The sequence below is a fragment of the Lathyrus oleraceus genome, chromosome 1 (genome assembly GCF_024323335.1).
Source record: "Lathyrus oleraceus cultivar Zhongwan6 chromosome 1, CAAS_Psat_ZW6_1.0, whole genome shotgun sequence".
NCBI classification, from domain to species: domain Eukaryota; kingdom Viridiplantae; phylum Streptophyta; class Magnoliopsida; order Fabales; family Fabaceae; genus Lathyrus; species Lathyrus oleraceus.
The window spans coordinates 346,784,106-346,806,997 of NC_066579.1; the positions used below are offsets into that span (position 1 = coordinate 346,784,106).

General features: G+C 32.9%; 2 protein-coding genes across 2 annotated transcripts; one reads left to right on the top strand and one right to left on the bottom strand.

Annotated features, from left to right (window-relative positions):
- Positions 1–2,994: 2,994 nt before the first annotated feature.
- Positions 2,995–9,431, top strand: LOC127135890 (uncharacterized). The gene is made up of 13 exons (XM_051062517.1): positions 2,995–3,707; positions 3,930–4,085; positions 4,327–4,539; positions 4,644–4,733; positions 4,821–4,937; positions 5,139–5,408; positions 6,160–6,313; positions 6,483–6,560; positions 7,955–8,055; positions 8,317–8,487; positions 8,598–8,672; positions 8,780–8,884; positions 9,029–9,431. The coding sequence occupies exons 1-13, from the start codon at positions 3,315–3,317 to the stop codon at positions 9,365–9,367; spliced, it is 2,262 nt and encodes a 753-aa protein (XP_050918474.1). The 5' UTR covers positions 2,995–3,314; the 3' UTR covers positions 9,368–9,431.
- A 1,890-nt stretch (positions 9,432–11,321) lies between these two features.
- LOC127135896 (protein LAZ1 homolog 2) lies at positions 11,322–19,671 on the bottom strand. The gene is made up of 9 exons (XM_051062524.1): positions 19,503–19,671; positions 19,196–19,415; positions 13,071–13,127; positions 12,860–12,968; positions 12,594–12,778; positions 12,418–12,506; positions 12,046–12,295; positions 11,730–11,966; positions 11,322–11,638 (listed from the first exon to the last, which is right to left on the bottom strand). The coding sequence occupies exons 2-9, from the start codon at positions 19,343–19,345 to the stop codon at positions 11,444–11,446; spliced, it is 1,272 nt and encodes a 423-aa protein (XP_050918481.1). The 5' UTR covers positions 19,346–19,415; positions 19,503–19,671; the 3' UTR covers positions 11,322–11,443.
- Positions 19,672–22,892: the final 3,221 nt, after the last annotated feature.

Here is a 22,892-nt window from a genome sequence, read left to right on the forward strand (position 1 = left end):
TTATTATTTTTGTTTTTAAAGTTAGTCAATTTTGATTTTGCATATTGGTAGAGGAGTAACTTAAAAAAAAGACAATTAAATAGGTAACCGATAAGAATAATAAAAAATAAATAATTTTGAAAGATATTTATGAGTATAAATATGAACTTGATGGAATAATTTATTGTGTAGGATGATTTTTAATGTATTTTTTATGAATAAAATGATTATCGTTAATATTATTTTTATTTTCAAAGATAACCGTTTTGATTTGGCATACTGTAAAACATGTGATTTTAAATAATTAAATATTTGATTTTTCTAAAAAAAAAAGTTGTATTTGATTAGATTTTTTTGAAAAAAGCCTCAAAAATAAATTGCTCGACTTATATTAATAATTTATTTTTTTAGGGAGTATTTTTTTAAGAATATATTGCTCGACTTATATAATTTTTTCCTAGTTTTTTTTACAAATATAAAAAATATTGTAGATAACGAATTAAATAATGAAGAGAATATTGAAGATACATCAAACAGTGAAGAAAATATTGAAGGTGTACTAAATATGGAAGAAAATATTGAAGATGCATCAAACAGTGAAAAAAATATTGAAGGTGTACTAAATATGAAAGAAAATATCGAAGATGCACTAAATAGTGAAGAAAATTTTGAAGGTGTACCAAATGGAGAAGAAAATATTGAAGATGAACTATATAGTGAAAGAAAAAAATTAAAATTTTTAAGCAATGAAGAACGCACAACTATTTATCACCAGTTACTACAAAAAAGTGTTTATGAAAAATTACATAGAGGAATTACAAATGTGGTGGCTTCATATTTTCTGTTTCTAGGAGAACTATTCAACATATTTGGAAAAGAGCAGATGAAAGTGAAATACATGATATGTCCCATAGGAAGACAAAAAATTAAGGACGTAAGAGAATTTAGATTAGGGAAATTAGTCAAATTCCTTTGAGACAAAGAACAAACATCTGATCTTTATCTTTTGCGTTGAAAACAAATCCAACTTTTGTTTTTAGGCTTTTAAAATCAGGAGTTATACGGCGTCACTCAAATGCCATAAAACCACGGTTAAAAAAAGAAATTTAAAGAGTTAGGTTGAAGTTTTGTTTGTCAATACTCGAAGGTATACCACATGATCCAATGTTTAAAAGTATGTACAATATTATTCATATTGATGAAAAGTGGTTTTATATGACTAAGAAATCTGAGAACTATTTATTTGCTACCGGAGGAGGATGAACCACATCGTACATATAAAAGCAAAAATTTTATTGCCAAAGTTATATTTTTAGTTGCTCTTACTCGACCAAGATTTGACTTGTAAGGAAATGAGATTTTTTCAGGTAAAATTGGTATTTTTCCATTTGTTACCAAGGAACCTGCTAAAAGGACAAGTGTTAACCGAGTTGCAAGAACAATAGAGACAAAAGCAATAGCATCGGTAAATAGAAATGTCATAAGATCATTTCTTATTGAAAAAGTGTTACCGGCTATAAAGGAAAAATGATTCAGAGATGATTTGGGTACTAGTACAATATTTATCCAAGAAGATAATGCAAGAACTCATATTAATCATGATGATCAAGAGTTCATTCAAGAAGTCACACGAGATAGATTTGATATTTTTTTTGATGTGTCAGCCTGCAAATTCTCCTGATTTGAATGTCTTAGACCTTGGATTTTTCAGTGCAATACAATCATTACAACACAAGGAGTCCCCTAAAACTATTTATGAACTTGTTTGTGCGGTGGTGAAGTCATTTGAAAACTTTTCGTCTGCGAAGTCCAATCATATATTTATAACATTGCAGTTATGCATGATAAAGATCATGAAAGCCAATGGTTCTAATAAATATAAAATTCCATATTTGAATAAGGAAAGACTAGAAAGAGAAGGACAATTACCAGTTCAAATGAAGTGTGATCCAATTTTAATACAAGAAGTTTTTAAGTACCTAAACACTGAGTAATACTCATTGTGACTGGGTTGTAGTCACTTGCACACAATTATAAACCAAGAACACAACTTATAAGTTTCATTCTTTTAATTTTTTAGCATATTTTTCTTTCATATGACAAATTATTATTAATAAAAAAATTTATTTTAAAAATTAGACACAATAATAGATTATGTACTTCACATAAAAACAAAAAAAAATTATATATCATACAAAACAAAATAATAAAAAACATTCCTAAAAACAAATTATAAAAAACAAAATAATAAAAAACATTCCTAAACAAAATAATAAAAAAAGAAAAAAAAATATTTTAGGAATATCTTAAAAGCATTCCTAAATTATGATAGATACTTAACCATATTGAACCAAGTCATAAAAAATATTTAATGAAAAAAAAATCAAATAAATTATAAGAAAAAGATTACCGAAAATAACTCTAAAACAAGAACATGTTCATTTGTATTCAAAATAAAAAAGTACAACAAAAAAGTTAATGTACTACAAGATTTTTATGAAGAAGGAAGAACTTCTTTCTATATCATAGATTTAAACATTACAAAGACTTTAATAAAATTTAGGAAAGATTTTTTTAGCATCTTTCTAATCACGGGACGAAACTCATCAGCAGCTTGTGATGACTCTTTTCATTCTTCTGGAAATTTATTCAAATCAAATTCATATTCAGCCTCTTCATTTAAATCAAAATTCAATATTGATATTTCTCCTTCTTCTTCATTGTTGTCCGAAGAGTCTTCCACTATTTCCTCTCTATTGTTGCTCAATGAGTCTTCAATTGTTTCTTCTTCATTGTTGTCTAATGAATCTTCCACTAATTCTTCTTCATTTTTCTATTATTTCTTCTTTCATGAATTGTTTTGTTTTTATTGGACTAGTTTGATTTTAAAGATTAAAATTTTAAAATTCCATGCTAAAGGACTCACAAGAGGTGTGTGGAGAAATTTTTATCTTATTTACCTAGATTTTTATGGGTCAAAATCTTATTCCAATAGAATTCCACGTGGTTGACACCAACTAAGCAAGACACAAATTCCAACCCAAATGATTGGGACATTAATGTCCAAATCCAAAACACTTGACGGTCTACTCAAGAAAAAGAATTCCTTCATTCCATCCCCTGATCATGAAACCAACTTGACATGCCGTCTCTTATTCTGTTTAAAGCCAGCAACCCATTATTTTAGAAACCATCTATTTTTAACCATTCAATCACAAGAAATCCCAAAGGAAAAAAAAAACTCAAAACTTTCAACAACAATGGTGTCCTAAGACAAAAGGAGAACCAAAGAAGGAACCACCAGATTCCTAATTTGCTCTCCTCTCGTCCCAACAATGGCCGAAGAATTTTCCAAATCCGTCGAAGAAGGACTCAAATTATCCAAACGAATATACTTCGGCAACGACAGAGCAGTTTCAGCACCAAAACCACCGACCTCAATGCTTAAATCCAACATCGCTTTTCTTCCAACGTCACCCATGGTTTACGCGGTTATTCACGATCCCGCCATTGTTGATAATCCCGATGTTCCTAGCTATCAACCTCACGTGCATGGAAAGTGCGATCCTCCTGCTTTGATTCCGCTTCAGATGATTAATGCTGTTGATCTTAGGGTTGATTGTTGGTTGAATACGGCGGTTGTCGAGGTTTCGGGATCGTGGAGGCTGCATTGTGTTTCCGGGAGTCGGTCTTGTGATTGTGTTGTTGCTGTTCCTATGGGTCCTCAGGTTTGTTCCTTTTTCTGCATATTCATTTTCTGCTAAAAGTTGTAATGTATGTCAATAATAAGTTAATTCTTTGACATTCTGTGAAATTAGTCATGAACAAATGTTTTTGACAACTGACTCATAAATTTTTCCTAGTAACTCCGAGAACTTGTTTCATTTGAATAATGTTTTAACTTTTAAAGATGTTGCAGATTTTGTGTTCTGATACCATTTGGCTAACAGGGTTCAATTCTAGGTGTGGAGGTCAGTGTTCATAGGAAATCATATTCTACTCAACTGGTTGATTTGGAAGATCAAACTGGTGGTAAGGAGAACGTCGTCAGGACTCATGATGGAGGCTTTCTCAAGTCTAATGTGTTTACTTTGACTATACCACAGGTATTATATAGTTTATGTATTCTGAACTATGTAGCAACGACACCTCGGATTAAAGGCATGTTTGGTGTCCAACACGTGTCAGTGACACTGACACAACAATGATTATTATCGATGTTTAAGTATCAGTGTTGTTTCTAGTGTTCATGCATGTGCGAGTGTGTCGATGCTTCATAGATGTGAAGGTTATTGATAGGTGGACCCATTTGGTTATGTAATCTTGTTTTGATTTTGTTTATAACAGATAGATGGTGGTTCAAATTTATCAATTAAAATTAGTTGGTCCCAGAAGATAACATGCTGCAATGATGTTTTCTCTGTGAATGTGCCATTTACCTTTCCTGATTTCGTCAACCCTGCTGGGAAGAGAATGGCTAAAAAAGAAAAGATACAATTAAACGTGAATGCTGTTAACGGTGGTGAAATTATGTGCAAGACAACAAGTCATCCCACGAAGGTTCATATTTGGTTGTTCAATTTTTTTATTGGATTGCAGTTGAAATTTCAAGTATAACCAATTAAGTACGTATAATGATGTGGTTTTGTTCCCTGACTACACAGGAAGCAAGGCGCGATGCTGGGAGCATAGGTTTCTCACATGACACTGATGTTCTCTCTTGGTCAAAATTTGATTTTAACTTCTCATATACTGTAAGACTCAATGAGGGCTTTTAATATCATTGTTATTTGCAGCTTTTGTGGGAAAGCTTCACTTATTGGTATGTTATGTAAATACAGGTCTCTTCTAATCAAACAAATGGTGGAATTATTTTGCAACCTGCATATGTGGATGATGATGATCAGAGAGAAATGTTTTGCATGTACCTTTCTCCTGGAAATCTTCAAAGTAAGAAGGTTAGTAAAGTCTCTATACTTTGTTATTCTCTTTTTGTTCGATTTGTTTTAGAGATATGTTTTACATGTACCTTTCTCCTGGCAAGTTGTGATTGATTGGTCAATTTTATACTAACTGCATATCCCATTTTCTCTTGCATGATTTTTGTAATACTTATTTTTTCTTAAGTACTTGTTTTGAAGTTTATCCAATCTGTCTAGGTCTTCAGAAAAGACATTGTATTTGTTATTGACATAAGTGGAAGCATGCGAGGAAAGCTAATTGATGACACTAAGAATGCATTATCAGCTGCTCTCTCTAAGCTCGATCCCGATGATTCATTTAGTATTATAGCATTTAATGGAGAGGTATATCAATTTTCAACTTCAATGGAATTGGCTTCAAGCGATGCTGTTGAAAGGGCCATTGAATGGATCAACATAAACTTTGTTGCTGGGGGTGATACAAATCTTTTGCATCCATTAAACATGGTAACTTATATATTCATGCAAATTTTCCTTTTTCTTGGATATGAGTTTAGTTTATGAGATTAGTAGTTATGCACCGAGTGTAAAACTTTTTACACGTGCATTCACTCAAATGACGCTATGTAGATATTTTAGGAACTAATTTGTCAAAATGACACTATGTGATTTGATTGGATGCACGACATGTAAAAAAGTTTTACTGAATAGCTATTGTCCTTTTAGTTTATTGCTATGTATATTATTTGATAAATTTTATAATGACACTCTAGCATAGCAGAATCTAAACAAATTGTTATTAGTGTCTGTTTAGTACACCGGTAATACAGGCAATAGCAGCACTACAACATAGCCGAATTTGAACAAATTGTTATTATTTTGCAATATGCTGTTTAGGATAGTGTTGTCAAGTAACCTCTATAGCGACACTATAGCACTGTAGCATAACAAAATTTGAACAAACTACTATTTTCCGATACTCACAATTGACGACACTAGATTAGTAACAAATGGATTTTTGGTCCTAATCATCACCATTCATTCAACTTACTGTGAAGTGGTTACTTACCGAACCAAAATGTCAAGTACTGAATTAACAAATCAATGTAGACTTATCTTGATGCATATAGAACCAAATGTTATGTTTCATCTTTATTTACCCTTAAAAAGCTACTATATATTATTGGTGTTCATGATAGTTCTCTTAGTTATTTGTTGAGCGTTGGTGTATTATATATTTATCCTTCCTTTTATTCAGGCAATAGAGATGCTATCTGATGCGCGAAGATCAGTTCCAATTATATTCCTAGTTACAGATGGAACCGTTGAAGATGAGAGACAAACTTGTGATATGATAAAGAATGGGATCAGAGGAGAATCAATATTCCCCCGAATTTACACTTTGGGCATAGGTATCATTTCTCTTTTCTTATATATAAAAACTAAATCAAAATTGAATATTATTGAATTATTCTCAAGTTGGAATTTTTAATATTCTAACTATATTCTAACTATATCATCCATTGTAAAATATGTTTTTTCGTTCACTTATACTAATCATAAAACCTCATTCAATCCCAGGTTCATTCTGCAATCACTATTTCTTGCGGATGCTAGCTATGATTAGTAGGGGCCAACATGTTGCAGCATTGGATGTAGGCAAGTTCTGAATTTAAACTTAAAAAAGTAAATATCATTTTCATTGTTTATCTTTTGTGTTTGTTATAAGCTTAGCTGCAATGTTGGGTTCTAGAGAAATTTTGGTCCATTAGCATTGGTCCTGTTTGGATAAACAAGTTCATTAAACTCTTGTAGCATAAGTGCTTATCATATAAGTGTTTTTGTATAAGCTATTTCTATTCTATAACAAAAAATAAAATAAAGTCGAACAACTTTCATAAAAGCTATGAGATGTTTTTATAAGTGTTCATAAAATCTCTTAAAATATCATGAGTGCTTATGATAGTAGATTAACTCAAATAAGTCAATTCAAACAGGACCATTGACAATAAAATATGCCTAACAAAAGCTGGTTGCCTGTAAAAAAAGAAAGCAAAACAAGAGGTTGTTTGCATAATCTATGCATCCTAAATGGAGAACCTGATTATGTCAACTTGGCTACTCCATGAACTAAATGCTTTACACCGAGTTTGCATACAATACAAGTTTCATGAAACTTATCCAAAAACCAATAGCCGTCTTGTGAAGAAATAACACCCCCTCTATGTCTCTTATTTGCATGAGATGAATAGCTATTAAAGGAATGGTTCGGTTAAACTAGCTCAAACCCATGAGAGTCTACTGTAGACTTACCCTACACTAGCAGACCCATGTAACTAACTGTTAAAGACAGTTAGAAATGTTATCACGACCCTAACAAGCTGACTGACATGTGCTAGTAAGGTTTGACTTAGATACCTGCTAGCATAGATCATCAGAAGGTCTATAAATAAGATCAATCTCAGTTGTAATAATTCCACACTTAATATAACATAAATTCAGCCTAGATTCCAAGAGAATAATGAGCAATATTCACAATTCTAACATGGTATTGGGGCTTGGTAATTATCTTGTGACCTCGTCACAAAACTCAGGCAGAGCACGCAATGCCCTCACCTGCTCCGTTGCTGATGCTACCTTCTTTGTCTTCGCACACCATTTTTTCTGCCATCTCTGAGAAACTCGATTCTGAAAATGATCAGAAACGCAACCCTAGCAAACTGACTGACATGTGTCAGTCAATTTTAACTTAGATACCTGCTAGCACTGGTCATTAGAAGGTCTATCAATATGACCAATCTCAGTTGTAATCATTACATAATTAATATAACAAAAATTCTAGTTTAGCTTCCAAAGAAAATTGTGAGCAATATTTACAATTCTAACAATAACTATTTGATACGAAGTTAGATAAATTTCTGATTGGTCATGACTAATAGGTGTGACTGTGAGTTAGCATGTTTTTCACCCTTTCTAATTTAAAAAGTTAGTTATTAAACAAACATTAGAAGTATTTCCAATGTGACTGATCTATTTCAACTATTTATTTCCAGATTTGGTTGAGCCTCAAATGCTAAAACTATTTAACAAAGCTTCATCTCTTGTTCTTGCAAATATCACAATGGACATACTCGATGACCTGGATGAAGTTGAGGTAAACTTTTTACTCTTATCTGGATAGTGACTTTTTTTTCTGCTTACTGATTTCTGCAGTTTCCAAATCCCATGAAGGATTTGAAATGATTTTTGTGTTGCACATACATTATCTGTCGTGATTTTTTCTGTTTGTACCTTCTTTAGAAACTTACTAAAATATGATGTTGCATTTAATTTTCTGTAGTATGTGTTGCATTTTTTATCTAGCTTTCCTTGATCTTGTAGCTCTCTAATGGCATTATTTGCAATGTTTAAATAGGTGTACCCTTCGCATATTCCAGATCTTTCGTCAACTTGCACATTGGTTTTGTTTGGAAGATACAAGGGAAGCTTTCCAGAAGTTCTTAATGCAAAAGGTGTCTTGGCTGATTTCAGTAATTTTGTAATAAACTTGAAGATACAAAATGCTAAGGACGTGCCTATAGAAAGGGTAACATTCTCTACACTATATAGCATATTTAAATTTCAATTAAATTTCTTAAGAGGTTCTAATTGTCTTTCATCATTGTAATTCTGTTGCACTATATTTTTCATTAACAGGTTTTTGCAAGAGAACAAATAGACTATCTTACTTCTCAAGCATGGCTTACTCAAAATAAACAATTAGAACAGAAGGTATTCACATCCTTAAGTTGAAAAATTTTAATTCCAGTTATAATGGTCCCTCTATTGGATATTCAGCCATTTAATTTTTTTTTGTGCCACATCATTTTAATTGGCAGGTTGCAAAACTAAGCTTACAAACTGGCTTTTTGTCGGAATATACAAGTATGGGAGTTCTCGAGATTGATCATCTAAAGAAATCCAAGCAATCAGATGGAACAAAAGTATGTATCAAAAACCAGATATCGATATATTGAGTTTAAGAACTACATATGATGTGATACTGCATATATTGTTTTTCAAATTAGAAAAACTCGTACTCACGATAGAAACTTTTCTAACTGTTATTTGAAATTCATGGCAAAAAGGTGTCAAAAAACAAAGGTGGAAATGTCCAAGGTGAGAGAATGCTTTTGCTTCCAAAGTTAGGTATAGGCTTCGGCAACTTGACTGCAACTAAGGAGAACACTCCACCAGGAGCAGAAGAAACGAAATTGCCTGATGGGGCTGAAGTCTTTGTTAAGGCAGCCACAGCTTGTTGTGGCAGCCTCTGCAACCATTGTTGTTGTTGCATGTGCTGCATTCAGGTCTGTAGCAAAATGAACAACCAGTGTGCAACTGCATTTTCTCAACTTTGTATTGGTTTAGGATGCTACAGCTGTCTCAGCTGTTGTTCAGATTTATGTTGTTCTGGAAATGAAAGTTGAAATCTCAAAGTTTGTTGTATGATTATATTTATTTATTTTTTAATGGTAAATTCATTGTAGTTAATTGTTAGCATTATTTTTTTCTCCTTTTCCGAAGAATTGAATCTATGATCTCCAACTAATTTAACCCTTACCTCAACTAGCTCAAATAAGTGGAGAGTTTAGGTCACCATATTAAATTTGCAAAATAGGAAGTTAATTTTCATTTTTCAAATGTAATATCTGTCAAAATAAGAAACACCCTTCTTTCAAACATTTTCACTCCTCCCCTTCACAATGATCTTTGTGCTTATTTCACATAAGAAACCAAAACATCACTATGGATGTATTTTTTGAAAAAATTGTAAAATCTGAATATAATATTTTGGTATATTGAATATACAAATATTAATATCTTTATGTAGAGTATTTTAACTTAATGAGTTGTACTAAAGGTCCAATATAAATTACTAGTAACAACAATAAAATAAATTATTTACAACACTCTTCCTTAAGTTAAGTTAGTGAATGAATATTTATCATTCATAATTTAGAAACAATTTGTTTAGCCCTTTCATTAGAAGTTGCTTTGGAAGGATCCATATTGAGTGCAAATATGAACACTATTTTTTTAATGAAGTATCTATCAATTTTAATATTTTTTATTTTATTATATGTTGCATTGGATTATGAATTACGCTTAGAAGATTTATTATCACAATAACTGATTCATCACACTTTATCTTCAAATTTTCAAAGATCAGATTAATGTCAGGATATAAAAGTGACTCATCTTCCTCATCTTCCTTACTTACACTCTCTCTTTGAAGATGAGTTTGAATGAATTCAGTTTTCTATTTAATGAAAAGAACATCTCAAAAAACAAAGAATGATGAGAGTATTTATAACCCTTTTAGATGAAAGAATATCTTATAAAAATATACTTTAGGACTCTAATATCAAATTTCACTCTAACATCACTATGGATATGGACGAATGATGTACACTCAAATATTTTAGAAGTGGCATTACTAAAGATGGACACATTGGAATAAAACAAGAATAATACTATAATATGAATTTAGATGGACACATTAGGATAAAACAAGAATAATACTTGTTTTGGAGGCAATGACATTAGAAGACTGAATTCAAGAGATAAGGTTCAATTAAAATAGTCTCATCCCGATATTTTTTAGAAATTTTATTTTGAAATATCGTAACACATATTTGGTCCATTTTTTCTTTCAGCAATGTCATTTTGTTAGGGTGTTTTAAAACAAGAAGATTTATGAACGATATCTTCATTTTGTCATAAAAAATTAAGATTATGATTAAAGTCATCTTTGTTGTTTTTAGACCAAATCCTCTTGATGCTCATATCACCAAACTGATTTTTAATCTTGGAGAAATAAATTGAGGAAACACATAATTGACTTTAGATTTTTTTTAAGCAAATAGATTCAAATAATCCGAGTATAATCATCATCATAAGGTTACAAACATACATCCACCTAATATATTTTAATATATTTGAAATATTAGATGGATTTCACTCGTATATATGAACTAGATAAAAGACAAAAATACTCATTTTATTATTAACTGAAAAAATATATGTTTGTGTTTAATAAACTCCCATAATTCACAACAAGACTCTCAACATTCACTGTTATAAATAAAATATAAAATAAATATTTAATATAAACAAATGATAACCCATATTGGTATAAGAGAACATTTTCTCCGTTGGTTTTTATTGATGGTAAAAAAACGAATTGTTGATGAAATTTTTTGGATTTGAATCTTTTGTTATCCAAGTAATAAAGATTATTCCATTTTCTCGCACTTCAAATCATCCTCCCAAACTTTTGTCTTAAAAAACACAAAAGCTATTATAGAAGATAACATTATATTATAGGTCATTTGTGCATTGTTTTTAATGAAAATTAGACTACTAGACAATTTTTGGATATGAAGGTAAGAGTTATTATAGAAGATAACATTATATTATAGATCATTTGTGCATTTTTTAAATAAAGTTAGACTACTAACAATTTTTTGAATATGGAGGACATTTTACTTGCATTCTTATAATTACACCATTGCAATATCATTCCCTTTCTCTGTGAGGCTTTCTGTCACATTTGTCTCAATTTCTACATCTGATTTTTCCCCCTCCTCATCTGAAGAAACCACTGTTTTGTGATGAAAAGTCTTCTGAATTTCAGTCACTCCCTTTTCCACCGGCCCTATCGCCTGATTTATCGTCATTACAACATCCTTCACAACCTGTTTGTTTCATGAATAGGATGGTCCTAAGTATTAAAACTCACAAGTAATATAACTTATGTTATTGCTATTGGTAATGTAACCAACTTACGCGTTGACCGCCTTCAACGACTATATCCTGGACGCTCTCGGTGACACTTGTTCTCGGAGCCTCAACTTGAGTCGTCGACTCTTTCAGCACGGCTGCTTTCTTCTCTCCCTCTTCATCTATATCCAACGTTGCTTCTATTCTTTCCTCCGTGACTTTTCCAATCGCAGAAGAAGCGGGAACAAAATGATACGGTTTTGCAGAAAATACAAATACATGAGCAACAGCCGCAATAGCCATCTGCATCACCACCATGGACATGAATTAGTACCAGTCTTGCACTAAAAGGAATCGAAAAGTCTCATAAAGAGGAAACCACCTCTATACAGATTAAGAAATCCTGCAGCCCGGTTTGTAGTTTTCCGTCATTCGGTAGCACTTGAAATGTACACAATAGCACAATGCCTACACCTTGCCACCAAGTAGCAAACACAATAGCCTTAAAGCTAATGAACTTCGCAAGTGGCTTTATCGGTTGAAGTCTGTCATGAGTAACATTATAGAACTGCACAAGACAGTATAACGCCCACATCTGGCTGAAGTTCAATACAACCGCTATATATGGATACCTGACAAATGAGTAGTCGTTAACTCAGTAGCACCAACACCTCTGAAAAAAGATGTGTCCGTGTCAGTGTCTGTGTCTGAAACGGACACAAACACCTATTCTTGTTTTGTGTAAGAAACATACCCGTAGTACCATTGGAATTCCCCGTCGCCATAAACACCAAACAGTTCAAGTATAAATGCTAAGAAAGCACAAACAGTCTTCAGGATCATCTGCACTATATCTAAGTGAAATTAGGCTTATATCGACTTCACAGTTAGTTATCACGAACCCTTTTTAAGGAAAGTTTTAGCACCTACATATTGGACAAGACCAAATTTTTCAATAGCAAGAACATCTTTTCCAAGCTTGCACGGTCGCCAAAAGAAGTTGCAAAACGATCTCCGTTCAGTGTCAATGTTCTCATCCGAATCTTGCAACAACGGTTTTTCGAGATTTTCCTCGGATTCATCTTCGAGTAGTTCTACAACCCTTCCTTCACCACCTAAGATTTTTCAAAGTTCTAACATTCAGAGCGGTATATAGCTATGTTTGTATGACACTGGAGTCATGGTACACAACTTACCAAGACAAGCGATCAGATATCTTCCGAATGCGTATAGAGCAAAGGCTTCATAGTAGCTTCTTAAAATGTCACAAGGAAGAGATAATCTTGGATTCCATAAAGAAATAATCTGTAATGATAGAGAAGAATAGAATCTTGCAAGTATTAACCACTAAACCAATGATGCTTAAATCAAATTGGAAATGTGTTTGTTATAGTAATAGAATCTTACAGACTCCGTAGCATAGATTGGAACCATAGAAACAATAGCAACAATCCATTTTTGTTCCTGAACGCAAACCAATTTCAAGTTAGTTGAAGTTTTTTCAATCTCGTTGAATCTCAATTTCAAGGTTGTAACTAACTAGAATATGAAAAAGCACACATAATTTGTTACTTTTATTTGTTTTCTCAAACACGCAGATAATCTTAATCTATTCAAACACGACACTAATACATTAATATATGTAGTTATGTTTGGAGACACTTTAGTTTTTAGTGTCTGAAGACTACGCTAGTTATTCATTGACTTTAATTGAATGCATTTCACAATATGATGATGAAAGAGTCAATATTAATTGTTGGCAAATACAATTTAAAATACTAAATAAATTGTATACAATTTCAATCACCAATCTTCATTGAACACATCTACATTGAATACAAAAGAAAGATACACAATTCATGGCATACAAAAAAAATGGAAAACAAGATAGCACACATAATTTGTTACCTTCTCACGACACTCAGCGTATGTAGTTATATTTAGTTAGAAACACTATATTGACACAAACTTATCAAATACTTATTGGTGTCACCAAGACACATACACATCTGGTTATATTCATTTACTACTTATTGATGTCACTTATCACACACAAACAAAACACCGACACATGACACATGTGGTTATATCCGGTCACTATTTATTGGTGTCACTTATCATACACAAACACGACACTCACACATGTGGTTATACACAATCACTACTTATTGATGTTATTTATCATACACAAACACAACACTGACACACATAATTATATATAATTACTAATTATTGATGTCACTTATCATACACAAATATGCCACTGACATATGTGGTCATATACAATCACTGCTTATTCAATCACCAATTATACAGTCACTACTACTTATACAATCACTAATTACTTGTGTCACTTGTCATACATAACACAAGTGACACATGTGATTGTTGAATTGTAATTTCTTGTGTCGAAGTAGGTTACTCGACAGAATGAAGAAAGTGTCGAATCACCTAGGTGTTAAAATATCGAAGAGTATCTCGACAATGATGTTAGACTTAGCGTTATTTGTTTGTTTAACTGAGTTAGTTAGTTTAGTTTTAGGTCATACTTGAGAAGCGGGCAAACCCAAAATCTATCAATAGGGAGTAACCCCTATTATTATAAAGATTTGAATTTTGCAGTTGCAAAAAAATAAAGAATCGCAGTTTGTGAGTAGAGAGTTACTCTGCAGACTCTTCTTTTTCCCCTACTTTGGTAAAACCCTAATTCTCTTTCTTCCCCAAATTTCATCTTTTATTTCTTTCTTTAATTATCAATTGTGCAGCAGAATTCTCCATAGATTTTGGTGAATTTGCAACATCTGGTATCTACAGCACTGACTGAACGATTCTTCGAAGCATAACATGATGAATCATCCGAGCAGACATTTTCCAGCGAGTCTCCCAATTCTGAAGAATCAGAATTACGGGAATTGGTGCAAGCAGATAAATGTTGTCTTTTGTTATCAAGATCTTTGGGATTTTGTGAAGAAGGGAGTGATACCGCTTGCAACAAACGCGACAGATGAAGAAAAAGCTGCACATAAAGAATTGAAGAAGAAAGATTATAAAGCTCTCTTTATAATCCATAAATGTGTTGATTCTGATAATTTTGAAAAGGTTAGTGATGTTGAATCAGCGAAAGAAGCATGAGAAATTCTTGAAAAATCGTTAGGAGGCGGAGAGAAGGTGAAAGAGGTGAGGTTACAAACTCACAAAAGAACATATGAATTGTTTCAGATGGAAGACAATGAAAGCATAACTGATTTTTTCACTAGGGTTACAAAACTGGTGAATCAAATTAAGGTATGTGGAGAAGTGTTGACATCAAGATCAATTGTTTCAAAGATCTTGAGGTTATTGGCTCCAAAGTTTGACCACGTGGTAGTAGCCATAGAAGAGTCGAAAGATTTGTCAGCATTGACAAAGGAAGAGCTTCAAGGGACACTTGAATCTCATGAACAAAGAATGGTTGAAAGAGATGCAGGCAATTCGAAGAGTGATGTGGCTTTGCAGACGCAATCAATAAGAGAAAACAAAGACAAAGAGAAGTGGCTCGACAACAAAGGTAAATGAGACTACAACAATTCGACCGGTCGAAATCAGCAAGAAGGAGGCTGGCCAAATCAAAGAAGACTCCCATACCAAAGTAACCAAAGAGATAGTGTTGTAGGTAGAGGAAGAGGTGGCGGTCGAAAACCTAACAAAAGTCATATTCAGTGTTTCAATTGTCAGAAGTATGGTCACTACTCAAGTGATTGTCTTGAAAAATAGAAGAATCAGGAAACTGATGCAAAGTTTACAAAGCATGAAGAAGAAGAGATGTTGTTGATGGTCACACCAAGAGATGAAGAAAGATTCCAGGACCAATGGTACTTGGACTTAGGATGCTCATCACACATGACTGGTAAGAAAGATTAGTTTGTCAACATGAAACCCTCAATCAAGAACATGATAAAATTTGTAAATGACAATACTCTAGTAGCTGAAGGTATTGGTGATGTTCTGATTACGAGGAAAGATGGAAAAAGGTTAGTAATTTCCAATGTACTGTACATACCAAACATGAAAAGTATTTTGCGCAACATAGGGCAGTTGGTCGAAAAGAACTACAAAGTGTCGATCGAAGACAAGATGATGAGAGAATTCGACTCAGGTGGAAGGTTAATCTTGAAGGCACCTATGTCTCAGAATAGAACCTTCAGGATTGAACTTAATGTGATGGAGCACAAGTGCCTTGCAACTGCAGCTAGCATGGATGAATGGATAGGGAACTATAAACTTGGCCACCTCAATTTAAAAGACATCAGAGATCTGAAAAGAAGAAATATGGTTCCAGGGTTACTAGAAATCGACATTCCAAATGAAGTGTGTGAAGAATGTGTGTAGGCAAAGCAGTACAAGAACAGCTTCAGCAAGGATGCAGGAAGCAAGTTGAAGGCAATTCTTGAAGTCATATACTCTGATGTGTGTGGTCCTATCCAGGTGGATTCGATTGGAGGTAACAGATACTTTGTCACATTCATAGATGATTTCAGTCCAAAATTGTTACCTGATCAAGAAGAAAAATGAAGTGATTGAGGTATTTGTCAAGTTTAAATCTATGGTCGAAAGATAAAGTGGTGAAAAGCTCAGATTCTGAGGACTGATGGTGGTAGAGAATATGTGTGGAAAGACTTCGACAAGTTATGTGAGAAAGAAAGGATTGTGCATGAGGTGATGTCACTCTACATTCCACAGAAGAATGGAACGGCAGAAAGGAAGAATAGAACCATCATGAACATAGTGAGAAGTATGTTGAAAGTCAAGCATCTACCCAAAGAATTATGGGGAGAAATAGTGTCGACAACTGCATATATTTTGAACAGATGTCCAATGAAGAAGCTAGAAGGAGTTACGCTAGAAGAATGTTGGTCTGGTGTCAAGCCTAACTTAAGTCATCTGAAGGTATTTGGATCTATAACACATAGACATGTGCCAGATCAGTTTGATGATAAGTCGAGTCAGATGATCCTAATAGGATATCATTCAATTAGAAGTTACAAGTTGTACCATCCAATGAACAAGCAAGTAGTGATCCGCAGGGACGTGATCATATATGAGCTTAAGGAATGGGATTGGATTGAAAATATCAAGAAGGATTCAGTGAGAATCTTATGTGAAGAACCATCAATTGAAGTCGAAAGAGAAGTTCGACAAGAAGAAGTCAGAGGTCAAGTAAGCACAAGTAGACCTTAAAGAACAAGACACATGTCTGCAAGGTTGCAAGAATGTGTGATTACAGCAGATGATGTGGTCGATGATGAAGGTGAGCTGGTACACTATGCTTTCTATGCAGATGTCGAACCAGTCAATGCAACTGACGCATTGAAGGATTCAAAGTGGGTGAAAGCAATGAATGAGGAACTGAAGTCCATCGAAGACAACGACACCTGGTCATTTGTCGAATTGCCTCAAGGCAAGAAGTCAATCGATGTGAAGTGGGTATACAAGGTGAAGTTTAATCCCAAAGGTGAAGTAACTCGACACAAGTCAAGACTTGTGGCAAAAGGATTTCTTCAGAAGGAAGGAATCGACTTTGATGAAATTTTTTCACCTGTTGCTAGGATCGAAACAATCAGGTTGGTTGTTGGTCTAGCAAACATGAACAACCGACACACATGTCAAATGGATGTGAAATGTGCATTCCTAAATGGTCCCTTATATGAAGAAATGTATGTTGCACAACCAACTGGATTTGTGAAACAAGGCGAAGAAAGAAAGGTATACAGGCTGCATAAAGCCCTGTATGGACTTAAGCATGCTCCAAGAGTTTGGAATAAGAAGATAGGCAGTTTCCTAAGGGAAAAGGAATTTCTGAAGTGCACAACTGAGCATGGAGTATATGTAAGAAGAAGCAATAGTGAATTTATTATACTATGTCTCTATGTCGATGACGTGTTAATAAGAGGAAGTTGCAAGAAGGAGATCGAAGATTTAAAACATAACCTAAGTGAGGAGTTTGAAATGTCAGACTTGGAGAATCTCTCATATTTCCCTGCCATCGAATTCTATAAGAGTGGTAGAGGCTTGATGATGCACTAAAGAAGATATGCAGGTGAAATACTCAAAAGATTTGAGATACAAGATTGCAACCCAACTTCGACTCCAGTTGATCCCAAATTGCAATTTTCGAAAGACACATATGAAGATGATGTCAATCCAACACCGTATAGAAGACTCATTGGATCACTTCGATACCTTTGTCACACAAGGTCTGATCTAGCATACAATGTAGGTATGGTGAGTAGATCCATGCAAAAGCCAAATGTATCACACCTAACAGCGACGAAGAGGATACTAAGGTATCTCAAAGGAACTCTCGACTATGGCATTTTGTTTCCTACAGATGATGAAGGAAAAAAATGCAAACTAGTGGGACACACCGACTTAAGTTGGTGTAGTGATGCTGAGGATAGAAAATCCACAGCTGGATATGTGTTTATGTCAGGTGGTGTACCGGTTGCTTGGAGTTCAAGAAAGAAACCAGTAGTAGCAATGTCATCGTGTGAAGCAGATTACATAGTTGCTTCTCTTTGTGCATGTCAAGCAACATGGATGGTGAATCTGGTCGAAGAGATTACAGGGAAGAATCATGGAGCAATTACCATGAAGATCGACAACATGTCTGCTATCAATCTGACGAAGAATTCGATAGCGCATGGACGAAGCAAGCACATCGAAATGAGGTTCCATTATCTTCGAGAGCAAGTGGCAGAAGCGAAGCCGAACTTTAAACACTACAAAACTGAGAATCAGATTGCAGATATCATGACGAAAAGAGTGCAGGTCGAAGTATTCACGAAGTTAAGGTTTATGATAGAATATAGATAGCTTAGACACAATGAATTAGGTGGTGTGTTGAATTGTACTCCTTGTGTCGAAGCAAGTTGCTCGACAGAAGTAAGAAAGTGTCGATTCACCTAGGTGTCAAAATGTCAAAGAGTATCTCTACAATAATATTAGACTTAACGTTATTTGTTTGTTTAACTGAGTTAGTTAGGTTAGTTTTGGGTCTTGCTTAAGAAGCAACAAGCCCAAAATCTATAAATAGGAAGTAATCCCTATTATTGTAAACACTTGAATTTTACCGTTGCAAAAAGAATAAAGAATCACAGTTTGTGAGTAGAAGTTACTCTGCAAAAACTCTTCTTCTTCTTCCCCTACTTTGATAAAATCCTATTTCTCTTTCTTCTTTAATTTTCATCTTTTGTTTCTTTCTTCGATTATCAATTGTGCAGCAGAATTTTCCATAGATTTTTTATGAATTTCTAACCGTAGTGATATACGGTCCCTTTAGTTTTCTTAGATTAATGTTAGTATCTACATGTGTGTCCGTGTGTTATGTCTGAGTGTGTTGTGTTTCAGGACTACGCTTGATCATTGATTTTAAAGTGCAATTTAAAATACTAACTAAATTGTACACAATTTGAATTGCCAATCTTCACAATTAATGGCATACAAAAGAAAAACAAAAAAACAAAAAATAGAAAACAAGATGTTGAAAAATGTACCGAAGGATTGGAATATGATATAAGATGTTGAAAAATGAGAAAAAGTGAGAGCACAAGAGCTACAAGAACAGAACACCCAGCAATGACAAGAGCAGGTTGGTGAATATTGTTATATATCCCTTCATATTCTGAGAAATGATTTGATTCCATTCCTCAAGCATCTTTATCTCCAAGTTCTTCACAATTTTCGCAGGTACACGAACATTTATAACAACTTTTCCTATGCAAGAAAACATCATCTTTCGTTAATCAAAGAATGAATATCAACACATAGAAAAGTAGATTCACGAAACAAGACAAAACGTACCTATATTTGACAAGACAACCTTGTCTTCCACAATCCAAACTCAGAAATGAAACCACTCTGCATCAAATGTTACCAATTGATATGTGAGTGTGGCAATGGATTACGATTACCTGTTTTTTGTGTATTGTACTTTGTCGGAACATAGAAGTGTAACAACATGTGCATGATGATGATGTTACGGTTAACAAAGGGATCTTTACAATGGCTTGACACGTTTTGTATGTCACTCCACCACATGACACGTTAGCTTTTATTATATTGAAAATTTATATAGGACAATATATCAAATTAAATTCAGTTAATTACATTTTTTCTCACTCCAATTATTTGCTTCTTTTTTTTTTTAGTTTCCTTTCAATTATGTTTTTCTTTACGGTTATGGTTTGGGGAGGTAAAGTATTGTTGTTTTTGGGAGGTGTAATTGTAGTGTATGAAAATATTGTTTCATAAAAGCAGGTGTCTCTAGATAAAAAGATTTGTTTGTTCTTAAGGTCATATATAATATGTGTCATTTGTCACCTAGTTTGTAACATAAGTATACACATTTCCCAGATCTAGGATCAAGTTTAGTGCGGTAATGCTTAAAACTATAGGCAAAAATAAGATATTTAAAAACTCTGGTAGAGAGATAATCAAGACTAATATTGTAAAGTAAAAGAAGAGTTATAATTCAAAAAATTTAAAGGTAATCTATCAATGATGAAGGTAGAATGAAAGAAGGAATAGGCCAAAAAAAAATGTTAGGGAGATGAGATTTCGTGAGATAAACCCAGAATTTTTGATGTGATCATCAACAACAGTTAGAAAATACTTGTGCTCTAAGGCATATGGGATATAGAAAGGATATGAATGATATCAAAATATTTTAAGGAAAATTTAATGATTTTATGAAAAGGGAGCCTTTTTTTTAGCAAAGAAACAAGTATCACATGGAGATGTATTTGTAGTAAAATTATAAAGAATTTCTTTTATTAATGTGATAAATACATTAAAAAATCCTGCCTATGTTAGCTTTGTTATGCATAGTCGGCCGCAAGCCCGAATAAAATGAGAAGGTTGTGTTAGATTTTCGAAGACCAATATAAAATTTTGTCAAATCTCTATGACATAAATCAACTATGAAATAATGTGAATGATAGGTCGTTTCCTGTAAGCATCACTCTCTATGACTCGAGTACACTATCAAAATAACAAGAGACAGAGCATTTCCGCCTAGATGTAATGAAAAATAAGCAAGGGTTTCCTCATTTTTATGAACATGTGTGGGTAAAAAAATTAGTTCATGAGAGTATGATTTATTTTGGATCATGGAGTATATGCATAATTATTGGAAAATCTATGCAAATAGTGGGCATTATGGTTAGGAGGAAGACAATTTCACGTGCCTACAAGAATCTAAGTGGATAAGTGAAAAGGAGAAGGAATTAGACAACTCAAGATTTAAACTTTAGTACATTAAAAAATTTAGATCGAGAAATAGGGTGGGGTTTTTATGGACAAGGATTGGAAGTAGAATAATATGGATGTGAAAAGAGTATGAGACTAAATCTCAAAGCTAAAAAAGCTGAACTTAGTCAGAGGTCTTCCAAATATGAAGTTTGCTTCAAATGCTTTTTGTGAAGTATGTCAGAAAGGCAAGTTTTCAAAAACTTATTTCAAAGCTAAAAATGTTGTTTTGATATATAGGACTTGGACCTTTTACACATTGACTTATTTGGGCCAGTGAAAATAGTCTATGTCAATGGTAAAAAAAACTATGGTTTAGTCATTGTTGATAACTACAACAGGTGGACTTGGTTAAAGTTCCTAAAACATAAGGACGAGTCACATTCTTGGTTGCTACCTTATGCTCCTAAGTGAAAAATGAAAAAAGACTTTAAGATTGTTGAAGTCAGAAGTGATCATGATGGAAAATTTGAAAACAAAAACTGAGAAATTTTTGTGTTATGAAAATGACATTTCCCATTATCTCTCTTGCCCTAGAACTCAAAAATAATGGAGTTGTAGAGAGCAAAAATTGCACATTGCAAGAAATAGCCAGAACCATGATCAATGAAACTAATGTTGCAAAACACTTCTATGCAGAAACACTCAACACTTCATGTTACATTTAGAACAAAATCTCAATAAGACCTATTATGGGTAAAACTCCCTATGAGTTATGGTAGAACAGAAAACCCAATGTTTCATATTTTCATCCTTTTGGTTGAACATGTTTTATTTTGAATACTAAAGAGAACTTTAACAAGTTTGATTCCAAATCACAAAAATTATCATGTTAGGATACTCTGAAGGTTCAAAAGGCTATAGAGTGCACAACACTGAAACAAGAATTGTCAATGAATCAATTCATATTAAGTTTTATAATAAACTTGACCTTGAAAGGTCAAAGCTATTTTACGAGTTTGCAGATTTGGAGATTAGATACTCAGACTCTGAAGGCAAGAAATCTTAAGTGAAAAACTCTTAAAACTCTCAACACAAAGTTGCTCGACACACCATTCCTCTGAGAAAACAAAGGCAAATATCTTCACATCCTGAGGAATTAATTCTAAGAGATAAGAAATAACTCATCAGAACCATATCCTCATTTAAACCATCTAAAGAAATGCTTTTGGGGTTGGTGTCCTTGATAGAACCTACTTCCATTAATGAAGCACTTCTGGACACAAACTGGATTCTGGAAATGCAAGATGAGTTAAATTAATTCTCCAAAAATGATGTATTGGATATTGTGCTAAGATCCAAAGGAACTCATGTTATTGGAACTAGGGGTGTTCATGGTTCATGAATTGCATTGAACCAAACCACATTTATAGTTCAGTTCAGTTTATAATAACAATTTCAATAAAAATGCACTAAAGTGCTAAAATGGTTTCAATTCAATTTAAAACTAGTTTATAACTGATTTGTGTTTATAAACTAGTTTATAATAAAATTACAATTAAAAACCAAATTTATAATTTGTTCTCTTTTAAGTTTATAAAAAATAATTAATTTAAAATTATTTATTTTAAAAATATATCTTTTTTAAAAATAAAAAATAATTATTTTCTTGAAAAAAAAATCGAAGTTTTTTTTTAAATTTCTGGCATAAAATAATAAAAAAAATTAATTTTAATTTTTCGAGAAAAAAAATCCAGAATAAATTTTTTCTAATTTTTTTTTGGAAAAATAAAACATACAGAATAAAAAAATATATTCTTTTTCTATATAAAAAATTTCAGAATAATAAATTTTAAAATTTGGGGGGGAAAATTTCACTACAAATATTTTTTTATTCTGAAATTTTTATTTAAAAAAAAAGTATTTTTTCAGAATTTTTTTATTTCAAAAAACAATAATTTTTTATTTTTCTGAAAAAATATTTTTTTTATTTCAAATTAAATT

Coding starts and splice junctions, on each gene's coding strand:
- LOC127135896 (XM_051062524.1), bottom strand. CDS start 19,345: ATGGAATCAAATCATTTCTCAGAATATGAAGGGATATATAACAATATT. Junction 12,969..13,070: donor CAATCTATGCTACGGAGTCT/GTAAGATTCTAT, acceptor CTATCATTACAG/ATTATTTCTTTATGGAATCC. Junction 12,507..12,593: donor AATTTGGTCTTGTCCAATAT/GTAGGTGCTAAA, acceptor GATATAGTGCAG/ATGATCCTGAAGACTGTTTG.
- LOC127135890 (XM_051062517.1), top strand. CDS start 3,315: ATGGCCGAAGAATTTTCCAAATCCGTCGAAGAAGGACTCAAATTATCC. Junction 4,734..4,820: donor ATTTTAACTTCTCATATACT/GTAAGACTCAAT, acceptor ATGTAAATACAG/GTCTCTTCTAATCAAACAAA. Junction 6,314..6,482: donor AATTTACACTTTGGGCATAG/GTATCATTTCTC, acceptor ATTCAATCCCAG/GTTCATTCTGCAATCACTAT.